The sequence below is a fragment of the Colletotrichum phormii genome (genome assembly GCF_030913505.1).
Source record: "Colletotrichum phormii strain CBS 102054 chromosome Unknown BDP81scaffold_9, whole genome shotgun sequence".
Lineage (NCBI taxonomy): Eukaryota > Fungi > Ascomycota > Sordariomycetes > Glomerellales > Glomerellaceae > Colletotrichum > Colletotrichum phormii.
In genome coordinates, this window is record NW_026851451.1 from 1,527,937 (window position 1) to 1,543,797 (window position 15,861).

General features: G+C 54.6%; 2 protein-coding genes across 2 annotated transcripts; one reads left to right on the forward strand and one right to left on the reverse strand.

Annotated features, from left to right (window-relative positions):
- The first annotated feature begins 157 nt into the window (after positions 1-157).
- Positions 158-3,150, forward strand: BDP81DRAFT_348358 (Alg9-like mannosyltransferase family-domain-containing protein). Its single transcript, XM_060586163.1, has 4 exons — positions 158-713; positions 834-1,055; positions 1,169-1,359; positions 1,460-3,150. Exons 1-4 carry the CDS (start codon positions 501-503, stop codon positions 2,847-2,849), a joined length of 2,016 nt encoding a protein of 671 aa, XP_060445966.1. The 5' UTR covers positions 158-500; the 3' UTR covers positions 2,850-3,150.
- BDP81DRAFT_373899 (RhoGAP domain-containing protein) lies at positions 3,122-6,988 on the reverse strand. Its single transcript, XM_060586684.1, has 3 exons — positions 6,389-6,988; positions 5,900-6,058; positions 3,122-5,847 (listed from the first exon to the last, which is right to left on the reverse strand). Exons 1-3 carry the CDS (start codon positions 6,534-6,536, stop codon positions 3,611-3,613), a joined length of 2,544 nt encoding a protein of 847 aa, XP_060445967.1. The 5' UTR covers positions 6,537-6,988; the 3' UTR covers positions 3,122-3,610.
- Between the last annotated feature and the right edge of the window lie 8,873 nt (positions 6,989-15,861).

Consider the following 15,861-nt stretch of genomic DNA (forward strand, 5'->3'; position numbering starts at 1 on the left):
GCGTCCGTCCACGGCCCTGCCGCATCATCCTGGTCTACCCGTCTCGACATTCCATTAGCGATCGAGACCACCGCTTTTCGGCATCAACTCACTCTTCCATCAAAGCCCACACACTCCTTTCCCCCCCCCCCTTTGCTGACGGCCACACGGCAAAGCGCGAGAAAAGGAAAAGAGCGAGAAACGAAGGAAAAAAAAAGGCTATCCAGGTTGACACACATACATTCGACAACCGGCACACACGCGGCAACACCATCACACGTCCTGACTCGCTTCATCGCTCAAATCCATCGGGCTCCCCGTTGCACCGAAACCGTTCGTTCACGCCGCCGCTTCTGCAAAGAGGGTCATTCCCCAACAGCAGCTTCACCGCACCGCACCACCACCAAACCCCCCGTCCGACCGATGATTACGCAATAACTCTTCCGTGCCCACCCCGCCTGACTGCTGCCGCCGCCGCCGCCGGCCACAACTCAGTCGTCGTCTCCCACCCCGTATCCACAATGGCTTCCGTCGGCTCTCCGCCCGCCCCCGAACTCCTAATGGCAGTTCGTAACGAGCACAACAAGCCCTCCGTCTTCCGGTCCCTCCTCGTCATCCGCCTCCTCAACGCCTGGTGGGTCCTCACCTTTTTCCAGCCCGACGAGTACTTTCAGGCCCTCGAACCCGCCTGGCGCATGGCTTTTGGTGAAGGGAGCGGCGCCTGGATCACTTGGGTGAGTTTCTTGTTCTCTATTTGTAATTCTTGTGATTCATTCACTGTATTTCATTTTCATGATGACTATTCCCAACCCAAGTTCTTTGGTGATGTCCGAGTACAACTAACACAACACCAGGAATGGAGAAACCAGCTCCGCTCCTCGGTGCATCCCGCCCTCTTCGCCGGCGTCTACACCCTCGCAGACCTCGTAGCCCGCCCCCTCCCCATCATCAGGCCATGGCTCCTCCTCGCCGCGCCAAAGGCCGCACAGGCCGTCTTTGCCGCGGCCGGCGACTGGTACACCTGGCAGCTGGCCGTCAAGATCTACGGCGCCGATAGCTCCGTCTCATGGTTTGCTGTAAGTCATCACCACCCCCATCATTAACATCAACATCGGTAGCTGCCACAAACTTGCTATACCTTTGTGAACTTGTCAAGTGAAGTCATGGCTGATGCAATATCGTTATATAGCTATTCATGAGCATGTTCAGCCCTTTCCAATGGTACTGCTCCACCAGAACTTTTTCCAACTCGCTGGAGACCACCCTCACCATCATGGCCCTCAACTACTGGCCCTGGGAACTCCTCGGTGATGCAAAGACCGAAAAGGAGAACCCCAAGCCCGCGGTGTCCATCTTAAACACGCACGGGACTCTCTCGAGGTACGTTCCCGTCTCTCACATTTGACACCGGCCGGCCAGCCTACCAGGCACCCTAGTCGGTCTCCCACAAGAGGGAAACACTCACTTACACGCATAATAGCCTCCGCATATCCCTCATCCTCGCCGCAACAGCAGTCCTCCTCCGCCCAACAAACATCCTCATCTGGACAACAGTCGCCCTCGCAACCCTCCTCCGGCCCCTCCTCTCCCGCTCGGGCTCCACCTCCGCCTCCGTCCTCACCCCGCAAACCATCCTCCTCCTCCTCCGCGAAGCCCTCCTCTGCGGCACCCTCGTCCTCACCCTCTCCCTGACCTCAGACCGCCTCTACTTCAATCAATGGGCCTTCCCCCCCTACAAATTCCTCTACTTCAACCTCTCCCAGTCCCTCGCCGTCCTCTACGGCCGCAACGACTGGCACTACTACCTCTCCCAAGGCCTGCCCCTCCTCTCAATAACCTACCTCCCCTTCGTCCTCTACTCCCTCTACAGCCCCACACCAACAACCCAACACTCCAAAATCAGCACAGCAACCCTCAAAACCCTGTCGTGGACAGCCTACATCACAATCGCAGCCCTCTCCTGCGTCTCCCACAAAGAAGTCCGCTTCATCTACCCCCTCCTCCCAACCCTACACATCCTCGCCGCCTCCCCGCTATCAACCTTCTTCACAGTCCCGGCCCCACCATCCTCCGCAAAATCCCCGCTCCCGAAGCCCCGCCTACGGCACAAACGCCTCCTCACCTCCGCCCTCGCCATCCACGCCGCGCTCGCCTTCTTCCTCACCCTCCTCCACCAACCCGCGCCCCTGACGGTCCTAACCTTCCTCCGGACCTCGTACGCCCGTATCCACCCGGAGCAGGCAGCCACATCGGCCCCGATAGCATCCCTGGCCTTGGCCTCGTTGTCCTCTGCCTCTTCCTCTTCCTCCTCGTCCTCCGCTTCATCAGGACCAGGATCATCATCAGCATCAAAACTACCATCAAACGAAGAAACCGGCCACGAACTCTTCGCCCTCTTCCTAACACCCTGCCACTCCACCCCCTGGCGCTCCCACCTCCTCCACCCATCCCTCCGCGCCCGCGCCCTAACCTGCGAACCGCCCCTCCACACGCAACCAAACACCCCCGAACGCGAAGCCTACCGCGACGAAGCGGACCGCTTCTACGACGATCCCCAGCTCTTCATGGCGACCGAGTTGTGGCCCGCGGCAGCCGAGTCCGGGTCCGGGGCTGCTGAATCCGGGATCGAGTCAACAACACCACCACCACCATCAGCAGAAGCAGAAGACATCCCCCGCTACATCATCGGCTTCGAAGGCATCGAACCCTGGCTCCACACCTTCTTCACCCACCCCGCCGGCGCAGGCCACCATCTCGGCGTGAGCCCAAAACGCGTCTGGCAAGGCTGGAACGGCTTTTTCAACGAGGACGCCCGTCGGCGCGGGAAGCTTGTTGTTTGGGATACGGGGCTGTATACTACAGTGTCCTAAAAAAAAGTTCTCAATGTCAGTCGTGTAGACAGTAAAAAGAGTAAAAGAGAAGAAATACGAATGGACCAAAAAAATTAAAAATTTGGAAAATGGTCAGAAACCCGTATCTTGTAAGAAAAGAGAAAAGAGAAAATCAGACCTAGAAACCATCAATATATTCCCCCAGTGGAATACAACCTTTGTTAAATCTGCCATTGAAATGTCTGTGGGACCCAATGATGACATTGCCTCTCTACATCACCTTGTCGCAAAAGTCAGGCGTCATCGCGAACTTCCAAACATGAAAATTATTCTTTTTTCCCTACCCTATCCTAGGCCATAGACACACGATTCCAAATCCCAGGAAACGTTAGGGGGGATAGGAGTGGCCGGGACTACTACACTCATGACAAAAAAACAAAAAAAAAACGCCAACTTGATAGGATACCCTTCATAGCGAGCGAGCCCGTAGACAATGCTTCGCTTTACACCAAGCCAGAGAATCGAACAACTCCGTACATTTATGATGATTCACAACAACAAGCACGCACATGCCTCCTTTTTCTTTTCTTCGAATGTTCAAACGTGGATTCTTGGAACTTTGGGTCAGCCTCGTCTAGGCTAGCCCCCCCACCTTCCCCCCTTTTTTCCCTCTGCCGCTGGCCTCAAAACTATTGAGGATGCATCATGTCCAACGAGTGAAAAGTGATCCCATAAGAAAACGTGCTCCCAATAACAAACACCTAGAATGGTGATATTTCGAATTCGGACTCTTGTCGTAGTTATCGCGCTGCTTCAGGTGCCGGTTGTGTCGGCGGTGCTATTTCCGGTTGGGAGGCCGCTGCCAACTGGGACTTTGCCGGTTGGGCCGGTTGAGCTGGTGCTGGCGGGCTTGCTGCTTGAGAAGCGGGCGGCGCTACAGGATTCGTTACCGGCGGAGATGATGCCTGCTGCGCCGGTGCCGATGTCGGCTGGGGCGGCGGAGGTTGAGAAGGTGCGGTTTGCGTTGCTGGTGGCTGAGCGGACGCTGTCTGGGTCGGGGCCGCTTGCTGCGGCAACGGTGGCACAGGTGGGTTCTGGGTCCTCTCCTCGGGTTCCCTGCGAATATCCAGACTCTTTCCCCTTCCTGACATAATGCTGGAGCCTCCCAAAGATGATTGACGGTCCGCTGGGGGCGATTTATTCCTTCGTTCGGCGCTCTCCTTAGCTTCACGGTATTTGTTCCTAATCCAACCGATGGGGCCCTTGGATTCGTCCTTGCCGTCCTTGTCACGCGATTCATGGCTGGTTTGTGCCTCGGCAGCGTACATGCCAGTCTCTGAGCTCTCGCCGGTGAAGCTCTTCCGGGGCCTGTATCCACCACTGCCAATTGACGTCACGCTAACGTCGGCGTTATCGTTGGATCCGAAGGCCAGACGCGGAGAGGTAATTGAGGGGTGATGTTCGTGGCCTCTCTGTCGTGAAAGTCGCCATCTTCTCTTTTTTTCCTTATCCGGCTCGCTGGCGTCTGCCGAAGTCGTCACAATGGACTCTTCAGTCTGATCAACATCAGAACCTTCGTTAAATGATGAGTGGAGTGATGTTGGCGGCGACTTCTTCGCCTTGAGCGTCTGCTCGGGGTGTAAGGTGTTGCTGGAGGGGACCTGTGATGCGCGCGGGGTGGGTTCCGAGGGTGTATCAACCGCACTATATTGCTGGCCAATTGCAAGGGAATCGTGCTCTGGGATTGTATCGGCCACCAAATCCATAGGGTTGGGGGCCTCAAAACTAGGGGACACAGCGGCTGAGTGCGTACCGGACAAGGATGCGGCCGAGCTTTGCGCGCTCGGGTTCAAGCTCCCGGGAATCCGCTTCTTCTTCAGTTTGTTCGGTTGTCGCTTCTCGCCCTCTCCCGTGGGAGATCTTTGGAATATGCTCGGCAGCACTCTTTCCTTGATGGGTGTCGTGGCCTCGTTCGGGTCAAGCAACCTCTCCTGGCTTCTACCTGCGTTGCCAGCAGCAGTGGGTGCCAGGCTGGACGTGCCTATCGCAGCCGGTACGGGCGAGATACTTGAAGCAGCAGGGGACTGATCAGGTGCTTCAACTAGTTCTTCCGTCGTTGTCGGGATCATGGGCTCACGGGTCGACGAGCCTAGGATGGGTGAAGCATCACGTCTGAACCTTCCCGTCTGAAGAGCAGGGGACTTCTTGGACGGGACTGTGTTGCTTCTGCCGAGGCCGCTGTTCGGAGTCGGTGCGAGGGCTGGGCTGTTCGGGGTCGTAGAACCTTCGTGGTGCGAGTGCCTCGAAGATGTCGATCGGTTTCTCCTCAGCATCCCGTCTCTTCTTACACTGTCAGCGCCGGCACTGGCATTGGACGCAGACCGACCCAGACCCGACTTCCTGTTAGGGTTGGGAGTCACTGGCCCACTCGCTGCGGGGGGCGTGCCTTTTTCGATCAGCTGCTTTGTCTTCTCGTCAGTGGCCGTGCCCTGCATGCCAATCAGGAAATGGTCCTGATTTTCGATGAGGAAAATGAGCACGCATTGGTTTAAGCGATACTCTTCAGGCGCCATGGCGTGCTGCGGATGCGACAGCATCCCGGGCTGGAAAATGGCTGCTAGATTCTGCGAATTCATCCTGTTTTCTTCCGACTTGGCGGCAAAGACAGCAAGCAAATCCAGGATGTACAGCAGGAGCTGACGGTTCAACGGCGGAAGCTCCGTGATAAGCTTCTGGTACTTGACGATGGCCGCTTGATCGTCAAAATTTTCGACAAACTGCGGGCCTTCGGCATCGCCCACAGCTTGCCTTGTGGCGCCTCGCAACGGTTCCCTGAATTTTTCATACAGATCTAACGGCACAACAGGCTCGGGAAGGTCGTTGAGGTATCGTCGGAGCACGTTGGCAGCATCGTGAACCGTGTAGTTGTCCCAGACCAGGCCCTTTCCGTAGCGATCGGGTGAGTCGAAAATTTGTTTCAGCTCCTTGATTCGCTTCTCGGAGCCACTAAGACGGAAAATACCCTCCACCGTTGTTGCTGAGACGAAATGTGAGCACGCGCAGATGGCCCGGGGTTTATGTGCACTTACCCTTTTCCTTCAAGAAGACGCCGCACTTGGCGACAACAATCGGTACGTAGCCATAGATATAGCTCTTTCCGTTCTCGTCGACGAGAGATATCGCGACATTGGCGTAGGTGATGCTCTGACGGAGAGGAACGCCGAAAATACCGTGGGGCCGGTTGTCTGCTGCAGAACCTTTAGCACATGAAGTCGGAGACGTTTTCACAGCCGCGCGGATGAGCTTGGCACACTGGCGCACAGGCGTGGTGATGGACAGGGACAGCCTGTTGAGCCGACGAGTTGAGTTCAAGGTGTTGGGGGCTGTCGCATCACTCGAAGCGCAGACTTGGGGCAAAATGGGATCGCTGGATCCAACAGGATGGGCGTCCTGCAACAATAGGACGAGACTGAGAGGTGCAGCTGATGTATCGATTGTCTCGTCGACGTCTTCACTGAAGAGGGGTTGTGTGGGAGTTGGGGGCGGAGGTTGCGATGCGAAAGTAGAAGGGGCTCTACCGTGATGTTCTTGGTGCTTGGAAGGAAGCTTGAAGCCCTTCCACCACGATTTCAAGTCTCTCTTATTCGGAGTCGAGGGCGCGGCGGGCGCTGTCGAGTTGCTCGTGGGCTGAAAAGCCTGGTTGGGGGGAGGAGCGGCGGACGTCATCGCAATGACGGAGCGCAGGTGGTCGGAGCTCAATTACTGTGTCGTAGCCAGCGTCCTTTGGTCGTCGTGGGAATCGAGGAATGAACAAAAGTGTGTCAAGCGACGGGCTGTTGTCGAGCGACGGTCAAAGAAAGATGGTTGTTACAAGCAGAGTCGGTGCAGCCGGTCCTCGATCTGTAGGTCAATCGGTCGGTCGCTTGGTCGCCTGGTGGTGTTTTGGCACAGGATCGAGTCTCTTGAAAGGTATTGGGTGTGAGCATGCGCTAGGATGAGATGCGACGCGCAGGCGGTGATTGGTCGTGGGCTTCTTTTGGCGCGCAAATGTTCCTTTGTCGATTAAAGGGCTCCTAAAGACCGTCTCTAGAAGTCGCCCTTGTCTTGTATTGCAAAAGCCCTGCTGTTGATGTCATGAAGAAGTTCCGACCCAGGTATGAGCAGGAACAAGAACGGGGGGGGGGGGGGGGGCGACTGAGGTGACGAAGAGCGTCCGTGTAGGTGAAATGGCCCAGTTGTATTCGGGCAGCGTTGACCGGGGACAGAGGGCGGCGGGCGACGACGATGCGGAGCTAGAGAGGGGATGGCGGGAGTCGGTAAGACACGAGCTGTGCGTTGGTGGGATTTTTGACGACAGAAAACGAGCGATGTTTGCGACCAGAACAGTAGAGTAGGCGCGACAACGACACGTCGAGAGCTCGTCGTTAAGAGTTATCGGGCAAAAGAGGGCGATGAGAGAAGGAGTTTGGCTCGGAGAAGAGAGTATGGGGGTCGAGTAAGGTAGAAGGGGGAAAAAGCGAGGTATGTGCACCGGTACCAGGTAAGCAATAGGAAGGTGAGTAAGGTGAGGTGAGGCAGAGGCAGAGAGAGAGGGCGAAGCAGTACGGAGTCGGTACGGAGCAGGTACGAATAGACGAAGGCGGAGGGACGTAGGAGAGGTTGCAGGTGCCGGTGCAAGTCAGAGGTCCAGGTCCAGTCCAGGTCCAGGTTCGGGTCTAGGTCCAAGTGGTCCAGGCCGGGCGTAAGTGTAATGTGCGCGCGCGCGTGTGTGTGTGTGTGTGTGTGTGTGTGTGTGTGTGTGTAAATTGGGCGAGGTCAGGAAGTGTAGTGTAAGGCAAGGCAAGGCAAGGTGAAGAGAGAGAGAGAGAAAGAGAGCACCTAGGTGAGGTGTGAGGTAAGGCAGACAGGATTGAGAGGTGTGGAGGGAAGTACCTTAGTATGGGTGTGCGCTAGACGCGTTGTCGTCAGTGGGTGATGAGACCAGTACCTTTCCTTCTTTCTGATTTGATTCAAGCTCGCAGGCAGCAACTCCAGGCCAGGCTGGATTGTCGAAGACGGCCAAGTTGATAGTGCAGAGTGAGTGTATATCGTGTAGTGTAGTTGGTAGTCGAGTGAGCGAGACTGTAAGAGGAAGAATGAGAGTGAGAGTGAGTGCGAGGTTTTGCGTTGCAGCTGTATCCGTAAGTACTTCACTGAGGTATCCAGCTGTGGACAATGAAGTGTGGCGCCCAGAGTACGATGGATGCTGGACGTTGACGATGCGGAAACAATAGATACCAAGAAACAAGCACGGAGTAAGGGGAAACGCAAAGTACCCAGAGCTGAGCGAATAATTGTTACAGTGCCAGCCAGCGGTCCGCGGACAGAAAATTACAAAAGACACGACAGGGAGCATCAAGCAAGCATCAACAACACACACACACACACACACACACATCCATCCATCCATCCATCCATCAGGAGCAGCAGCAGAACGAGAATACTCCGTACGGGTACCGAGCTGTACAACTCCTCAGCGCGGCGGCGGCAACCAGGCGCTGACAATACGGTACGGGATGGATAACCCGGACCAAGGTAGCAGCAGCGAGCAGGGTTGACGCCGGTCAGGTGGTCTGGTAGGGCCAGCGGCGACGAGGATGGATGAGGGTTGTGAGGGGTGGACGGCTGCGATACCGATGCCATGCCCATTTGACGGGGCCAGAGGCTCCAGAGTCCAATGTGAATTCAATATCAATATCTGATGGGCCCTGAGGGGGAGCATAGGCGTGGCAGGCGGTACTGTGTACGGTAAGGTATAGACGGAGGGGAAGGGCAGGGCAGGGCATCATGAGCATCCATCGCATCAGAGGCACAGGGACTGGCGCTGGGCCCTTGGCTGGAGATGTCGGGTGGGAGGAAACGGGAGTGTGGGAGCGGGAGTGGAAACATGAGATACCTACCTGCCCCGCCAGTTTCGTAGGGTTGGCCAGGTACCTCCTGGTGAGGTGTGTCTAAAGCACATTGCACACCAATGGAAAAGACCTGGCTCGGGACCTTGCAACAGCTCCAGAAGGCCCAGGGACCAAGACAGGCCAGGCACTCCAGGCCCATCCTATGGTGGAGAGAAAGACTCGTCGAGGCCCGAAGCCTGCAGCGGCCAATGTGTGCTACTAATGCGCAGTTACGGCTGCTGGGCATGTGTCCTCCATTAGCGGTCTGTCACTGGTCGTTCCCGAATGTCGCGGACTCGCAGCGTCTCTTTAACCACTGGGGTTCCTGGCCTGGTACGTTAGCACGTTACCTTAGCCATCAACCTAAAGTACCTTGGGTGCCCCAAGGCCCAGGGCAGGTAGTTGCCGATAGGCCTAGGGTACGGAGTACCGTCACCGACGATCCAAGAGGGGGTGGGTTGGCGATGGCGATGGTGGCACTTCACCATGAGATAGGTAGTCAGTTGATATTGCAGCTTAGCATCGCAATGGCGGCGGTGGAAGGGGAGACTGTGGTATTGTGGTTGCTTGTTGCTCGCTGGAGAAAGGCTGACAGCTTGCAAGGGGACGACAGCGCGGCACTTCCTAGATGAATGTGGAGGCGTCCAATGGCAATGCCTATGGTAAGGTAAGATAAGGTGGTAGTGTGCAAGAGGTGACTGAGAAAGAAGATGAATCTGCAAAATTCACACCTCAAGTGTTTTCTCGTCGGTGTTGTCCACGGCCACTCACGTCTCCATATCTGAGGTACGTACTCTACATATACGGAGTACTGGTAAGGTGGAATCCGTACCTTAAGGTAGTGACAATAAACGCTTGGGTTGTCCATCTCTATCTAGCTGGCAGGTCCAGAGTAAGTGCCGTAATTTCCATGTTACCATGCACCCATCTCCAAACATGGCCAAGTACCGTTCGTATGTCCAAGACACCAAGATGATACCTCGCCGCATTTTTGGCTCTGTGGGGCGTCGTCAAGAAGGATCAAATGGGACGAGGCCTGGGCCAACCTAAGTGCCTGGGTGCCAGCGTGCCTGCCACCTGGGTTCTAACTTCTGGGGATGGCAGAGAAGGGGAGGAGAGGCCCAGCGCGGGTACGAAGTATGGACAACAATGGGAGAGGAGGAAGGAGGAGGGGTGGCCCTGCCGACGGGAGCTCTTGCGCGAAATGAGACTGACGAGATGGTGGTGGGTCCCAGTCTCCCGAGTCCCAGTGACCACTGATGGACGGCCCTTTCTCCGAGTCCTCCCCGCCTGGCGGGTTGTTCTAAGATTTTGGTTTTATTTATTTTTCAACACCGGATCAATAAAGCAATCACACTCAATCAATCTCTCATTTCACTACCGCGCACTTACATACGTACTCTGCACCAGTCTAGTGATTTTCAGTCCACCGTTCTCATATCTCAGTCCACATCACATTCGTACACGGCATTACCCAGACATCCGTACATCACCTCAACGTGAATACGCAGATATACTTTGAGCATCCAGACGAGACATGCATACCTACGAGGTAGGTACCTTAGGTCCAGCAGTGGAGTGAACGCAGAGATTTCATACGGCGTCCATTTCCACAGCCCGGCGAGGAACTTTAAGTTAAGGTACCTACGGCAAGGGAAGCGTGCAGAGGCCACCAGCCCAGCCACGCTCTCACTTCTCACTATCTACCCATCGCGAAAAGATGCGTCATCCTTCAATGAACGATCCTCGGCGTCCTACCTCGCTCTTGCCTTTTGTCTCCCATGATCCCCATGGCCCTTGGGGTCTTCAATCTTGAGATCCAAGTTCCATCGCTCACGCACTTGATCACGAAACAAACTACCGGCATGCGTCAACCCCTTGACTATACATGACTTACAACTTACAGCGTCTTCGCTGCGGGTACATACGCAGTAGGGTCTACAAAGATGCGGCTTGCCTACGGTAGTACGGAGTAAGGTATATCAAGGTACCTAGCGGATTTGCCGCATGCTGGAAAGGCCCCTCTTCCCCTCTTGAGTCTTTCGGCCGTTCGCGAAAAGCCTCGCGAGTCAAGCTTGGGAGGGGATTGGTGCTGGTCAGTGACCACTGACGAGAGTCACTAATCCATCCACGAAAGCTTAGATATGCAGTGCCTTAACACCAGAGAGCGTCCACGCGGGCAGTGGTAATTGCACAGTGACAGTCATGTTGCCCGAGACGTCTCCAGACTCCCGAGCCTCTCGGTGGGATCTGCCTCGTCTAGTTGATGGTTTAGATGGTTCATCCATGGTTGTCGTCTGCTTAGACGTGGAGACAAGTCCCCCCCCCTATGCTCCTAGCGGCCCTGGCGGGAGCTCACCGGAGCTTGAGCGCTCTACTACGGAGCCAGGAGAATACCAGTTTTGGAAATTGGTTCAAAAGGGAAAAAACAAAACATGGACACAAATCAATAAACAAAAAAGTACGGAAAGAAATCGACAGGAAAGAAGAAAAACAAAACACGAGAGCAGGGAGCTATTTGCCTCCGGTCGTTGCCAGTCATTGCCATCCAATCTGGAAGTCGGTGCAGGGCAAGAATCAGATCAAGAAAGATCAATCCAGGTTACGGAGTACATGCGTCCACCTCACCTGAAGCCTTTGGCCGCTTTGTTGTTCTCTCTCTGCGACGGCGAGAGCTCATTTAGGATCTAAACTTATTACTTGTTTCTCAAAGCGATCCTCTCACGGCTTCCAACAATCATCTCGCAAACTCTGAATTACTGAGTAAGGCAGGCACGCCGCACAGCAGGCTGGCAGTCTGACCTTGGAAACGACGGGAATGCGCCGCTGGAGGTACCTGCATTAAATGGCATCTGCTCGTCTCGTCCAATCCGGACCGGGCACCAACTGACAGATGCACCCCGGTAAGGTACCACGGAAGTTACTGTGTACCTTACGCAGTAGGGACCTCTTTCCTCTTTCTCATCTTCCATCTTAGGAAGAAGAAACTGCATCTGTAACACTGACACGCGACTGCCGCGACATCAGGCCAGCCGTAAATTCGTTTTTTTGCCATTAATTGACTTTTGGACTGAAATATTGACACATCGCCAGCCGCAAGCCGCAATTCTCTTCCCACATCAGCCGAGGCTGCACATCATCACATCGACACGCGAAACCCGCCGTGCGGCGTGCTACATTCACCGGCCCGGCGTTCTCAAGAGTCGCTGTCTCATTCTTACATTCTTACTTGTCCGTGTCTATCGACTTGTTTTGCAAACTTATCCGGTCCTTTGTTCTATTTCACCCTACCTATCTCGTAATCGAAAAACTTGGCTTTCGTTGCAATTTCTTTCCCGCAACCTGCTTTCGGCCGGTGGATCTGCTGTTATCAGTCGGGCAAAAGGAATCTGGCAAAGTAGCCTTCATTTTCCTGCCTTGGTCGAGTCATCAAATGCTACCGCGACGACATCATCTTGCTCTCACCCGTCCGTTTTGAGCTTCTCCTGAACCAGAACAGGACTTTGTCACGTCTTGACCTCAGTGCGCGGTCCATTTGCTGGTCCAGCCCGAATGTCCGTCTCCGAAGAGGCAAAGGCCGCTGTCGATCACCTTGCCAGCGCCGAACTAAGCCTCCTGGCGGATGGAACTGTGCCGGTATGGTCAGGCCTTGCAACCATGGACTCAACCGACGACATCTGTCCATGATGGGTCTGCTCTTTGGGACGGCCAAAGCCTGCAACGAATTATCAAGTTCCCAATCTAATGATTCCATGAGTACGGATAGAACGCCGCCTACTGCTTTCGACTCTCCCTCTGCAGCTTGACCGTCGATGCGATCCATGGTGGTGGGGCCGAGGCATACAATATCACAGATTGTTCGTTCTATGTGCTCCCTCGCGGCCCTCTCCGGAGTGCTACCGACCGCTCAGGAAAAGAAGAATCTCATCTCGTAACGTCGGCGCCGAGATTCAACTCGTCCAGGCAGTCAATTCGTCACTCGTGGCCAGATACCATGCCACTTCCAAGCTTCGGTTCGCAGCACTCACCTGCAACCGACAGAGTCTAGCCAATGGGCCCCAGGACATGCTGCTCCTGGCGAACCCTGCGCTCTCTGACCGACACCAAGTCACCAACACATCGGCCGACGTTCCAGGTAATGTCTGACAGCTTTGACACCAATGTCTCGCATTTTCCCCGACATACCTCAGGAGAACAAAGCCTAAGACTCCTCGTGTTTTCTCATCAGCTCAGCAACATGGAGTCATGGGCAACTGGTTCAGATTCACGGTTCACGGTTCACCTTCTGCAGAAAAGCAACACAAGCCACCCAACGCAACCCAATGGCACCCCATTTCAACCCATCCGACCCGGCAGCCTCTGCACTGTCTGCAGAGCCCAGATGCTGGATCTTGCCGAACATCCAACGCTCCAACCATTCATCTGCCTTTCCATGCCCATGCCTACTTATCCCATCTTCAGGGACTGGCGGGTTACAGTGGCTCTCATAACAGATACCCTATCGCTACCTGCAGTCTTGAGGGCTTCACCAAGGGCCAGGCGGTAATCCGCATGTACTCTTCCATCTCATTGGCACTTGCTCCCACCCCCATAGCTACCCGATGACGTCGTGTACCTCCGGCTTCGACGACGATGCCCGCATCCCCGCCAGGTTTATGTCAACGGCCTTCAGTGCTAGAAAGAGCTTTTTGGCCCGAAGCCCTTCCCGGCTTCGATAGTGTTGCCTCCCGCCATCCTGCCCAATGTCGGCGTCTGCCGCCCACTGCCACCGCACAGCACCATGCCACACCCTCTAAGTACCATCGTGAGGACCCTTCAAAATGCCGTCAATAAGCTGCTCCAACCAATGCCGGGTTCATCCCGTTTCCAAAATTAGCACCAAATCCTCTCATCATGCAGGGACACACAGCGCCCGTTCCCCAAGTCAGAAATGTCGTGTTTCCTCACCCGGACCTGTTGTTCAACGACAACCGAGTGGGATTTGCGGAGAAAAGCTGCCTCGGACACGGCTTTGGCATCATCTCTACTGGCTGCGTGGCATATTTCTTCGCCCTTGACACATCACGCACTCTGTACGCAATAGTGTAGTCAACCTTTGGGGGTGGCGCAGAGCCACACAACTTCGTCATCAAAACAGCCATTCGCCTCAGCTCGCCCAATAGCGACTTCCTTCCGCCTTGCCCTGTTTATCGTTGCATTTTCGGGACGCTCACAACTGGCTCTTGGCCGAGAGATCTCTGATCTACGCCCATCTACAACACAACTGCAGGAAATGAAACAGGCTAATTGTTGAAACGGAGGATTCTTGTCTTGCAAGTGGTGTCTGCAGGGCTGAAAGCGTATGGCGAACCCTGCCGTCCATACGAGCCAGATCCGACGCACCCAACGCACCATGACAACTTCACCTCCTTGGTAGGCAACAGTCGAATCCACACTTTAACCTGCTGTCAGGTCCAGGAACGCGGGGTAGAAGGCGATAGAAGGAGGGCATAGCCACACTGTTCCTCCATCGTGGCTCACATGACTGTGTTTCTATACGATAGCGTGCTGACTCTATGCCGGCGTAGCTTATCCATGGTTGCGCAAATGTGGAGGTTCGGAGCTGTCGGGAGGACGTTTTCTCTCTCAACTTGGCAGCTTGGAGACCTATTTGTGGATACGCAGTATTCATGATTCCAAGTTCTGCATCAAGAGTTTGCTGCATGGCTTCCTTGGTTCGGATGACATTTTCGAGCTGATTTTGGGAATGATCGCGGTTTGTTGTTCACGAGACACGTGTAAGTGATCAGCGGTGATGGCGGGGAGGTGGTCTGGCTTCGCTCTGGAGGCAAATTCAACTTGCGACTAAGATGCACGTGACAGTAAGGGGTTGGAGAGTTCCAGAGGCACTGCCATTGACTGACTAAGCTCGTCAATACGCAGTCCAACAGGGAGCTTGTGATCAGGCAAGTATTCAAAGGCCAGGGTGGGTGACGTGCCCTCTTGGTTTGGAAGCACTCTGAATTAAGCTCGACGAACACAAGTGACTAGTCACGGTAGTCTCCTGGCCATGATTGAACTTGCTTCCATTCACTGGTCGTGTCGTCAAAGACTATGCGTCAAGTGACCTTCTCCTGACGAGTCATCTAATAAAGACACTTGAAAGCTCATCGTAGAGTATGCCCTTGCATCCTTATGAGATGAGCCGTATGATGTAGCAGGCCTCTTGAAGTCAACGGTCCTTAGGAGGCGGGGGTGTACCGCCGTGATACCGTGAAACCCCAAGAGAAGCAAGACCATGAAGAGACTTATCTCTATCTCAGAGTTTCCTCAGTCTCGGGATTCTGATCTTGAGCATGGTACTTTACCTCTGGACAGTCCCAACTCTTCACCCTTGGTCTGTACGACCTTCTTGTCAACAAACGACGCCAAGAAACGGAATTTTTGTGACCAGGGTATTTGCAGGAGTGCTTCGTTCCACAAAGTTTGGTAGGGTTTCCAGACAGTTCGGTGAATCGATAAGAAATGAGTTTCCTGGCTGATGATGTGGTACGGCGTTCGACGTATGGTTGTCCTGGTGTCCTAAGTTCCGGTTCGTAAAACTAGATTGAGTCATTCCTTGCCTGGATCCTGGACTCTACTTGGGTGTTCGATATTCATCGAGTTGTACCTGACCATCTTCACTCTGGCAACGTCATGCAAAGGCGCAGCCCGAGGTTTCAGTGCCTCTACACGTCTCGAAGTATTGGCCAGGCTGTTGGTTGTGAACGACGTTGAATGTGACAACATGGAAGGCCACGGGGTGACTCGGCGCTACATAAGGTAGTCGTGGCTTGGTCTAGGTCTAGGTCTAGGTCAATTCACCACTCCTGACGTTGAACGTTTGCATGGGGAGAAGTTTACGAAGCTGGGAAAATATTTGAGAGAGTGTCGTTGGCCTTTCATGTTTATACATATGGCTTGAGTGAACTTTTCAGGTCTTGAGTGAGGAGTTGGCGAGTCGCTCAGTGAGTCGATGTAGCTGCCTTGATGGTTGGGATAGATTTCACTGCTTTTACTCGGTTTATGCCGCAGGCTCCCTGGCACCGGCGTCTAAAAATTTGTAGTAGGGTCCTTCAAACGCTACCAAATGAGCTTCTGCT

Excerpts from the sequence above, each read along its gene's own strand:
- BDP81DRAFT_348358 (XM_060586163.1), top strand. The coding sequence starts at position 501 with ATGGCTTCCGTCGGCTCTCCGCCCGCCCCCGAACTCCTAATGGCAGTT. Across the intron at positions 714-833 it reads GCGGCGCCTGGATCACTTGG|GAATGGAGAAACCAGCTCCG; the intron begins GTGAGTTTCTTG and ends ACACAACACCAG. Across the intron at positions 1,360-1,459 it reads ACGCACGGGACTCTCTCGAG|CCTCCGCATATCCCTCATCC; the intron begins GTACGTTCCCGT and ends CACGCATAATAG.
- BDP81DRAFT_373899 (XM_060586684.1), bottom strand. The coding sequence starts at position 6,536 with ATGACGTCCGCCGCTCCTCCCCCCAACCAGGCTTTTCAGCCCACGAGC. Across the intron at positions 6,059-6,388 it reads CAAGCACCAAGAACATCACG|CAGACAACCGGCCCCACGGT; the intron begins GTAGAGCCCCTT and ends AAGGTTCTGCAG. Across the intron at positions 5,848-5,899 it reads CGTCTTCTTGAAGGAAAAGG|CAACAACGGTGGAGGGTATT; the intron begins GTAAGTGCACAT and ends ATTTCGTCTCAG.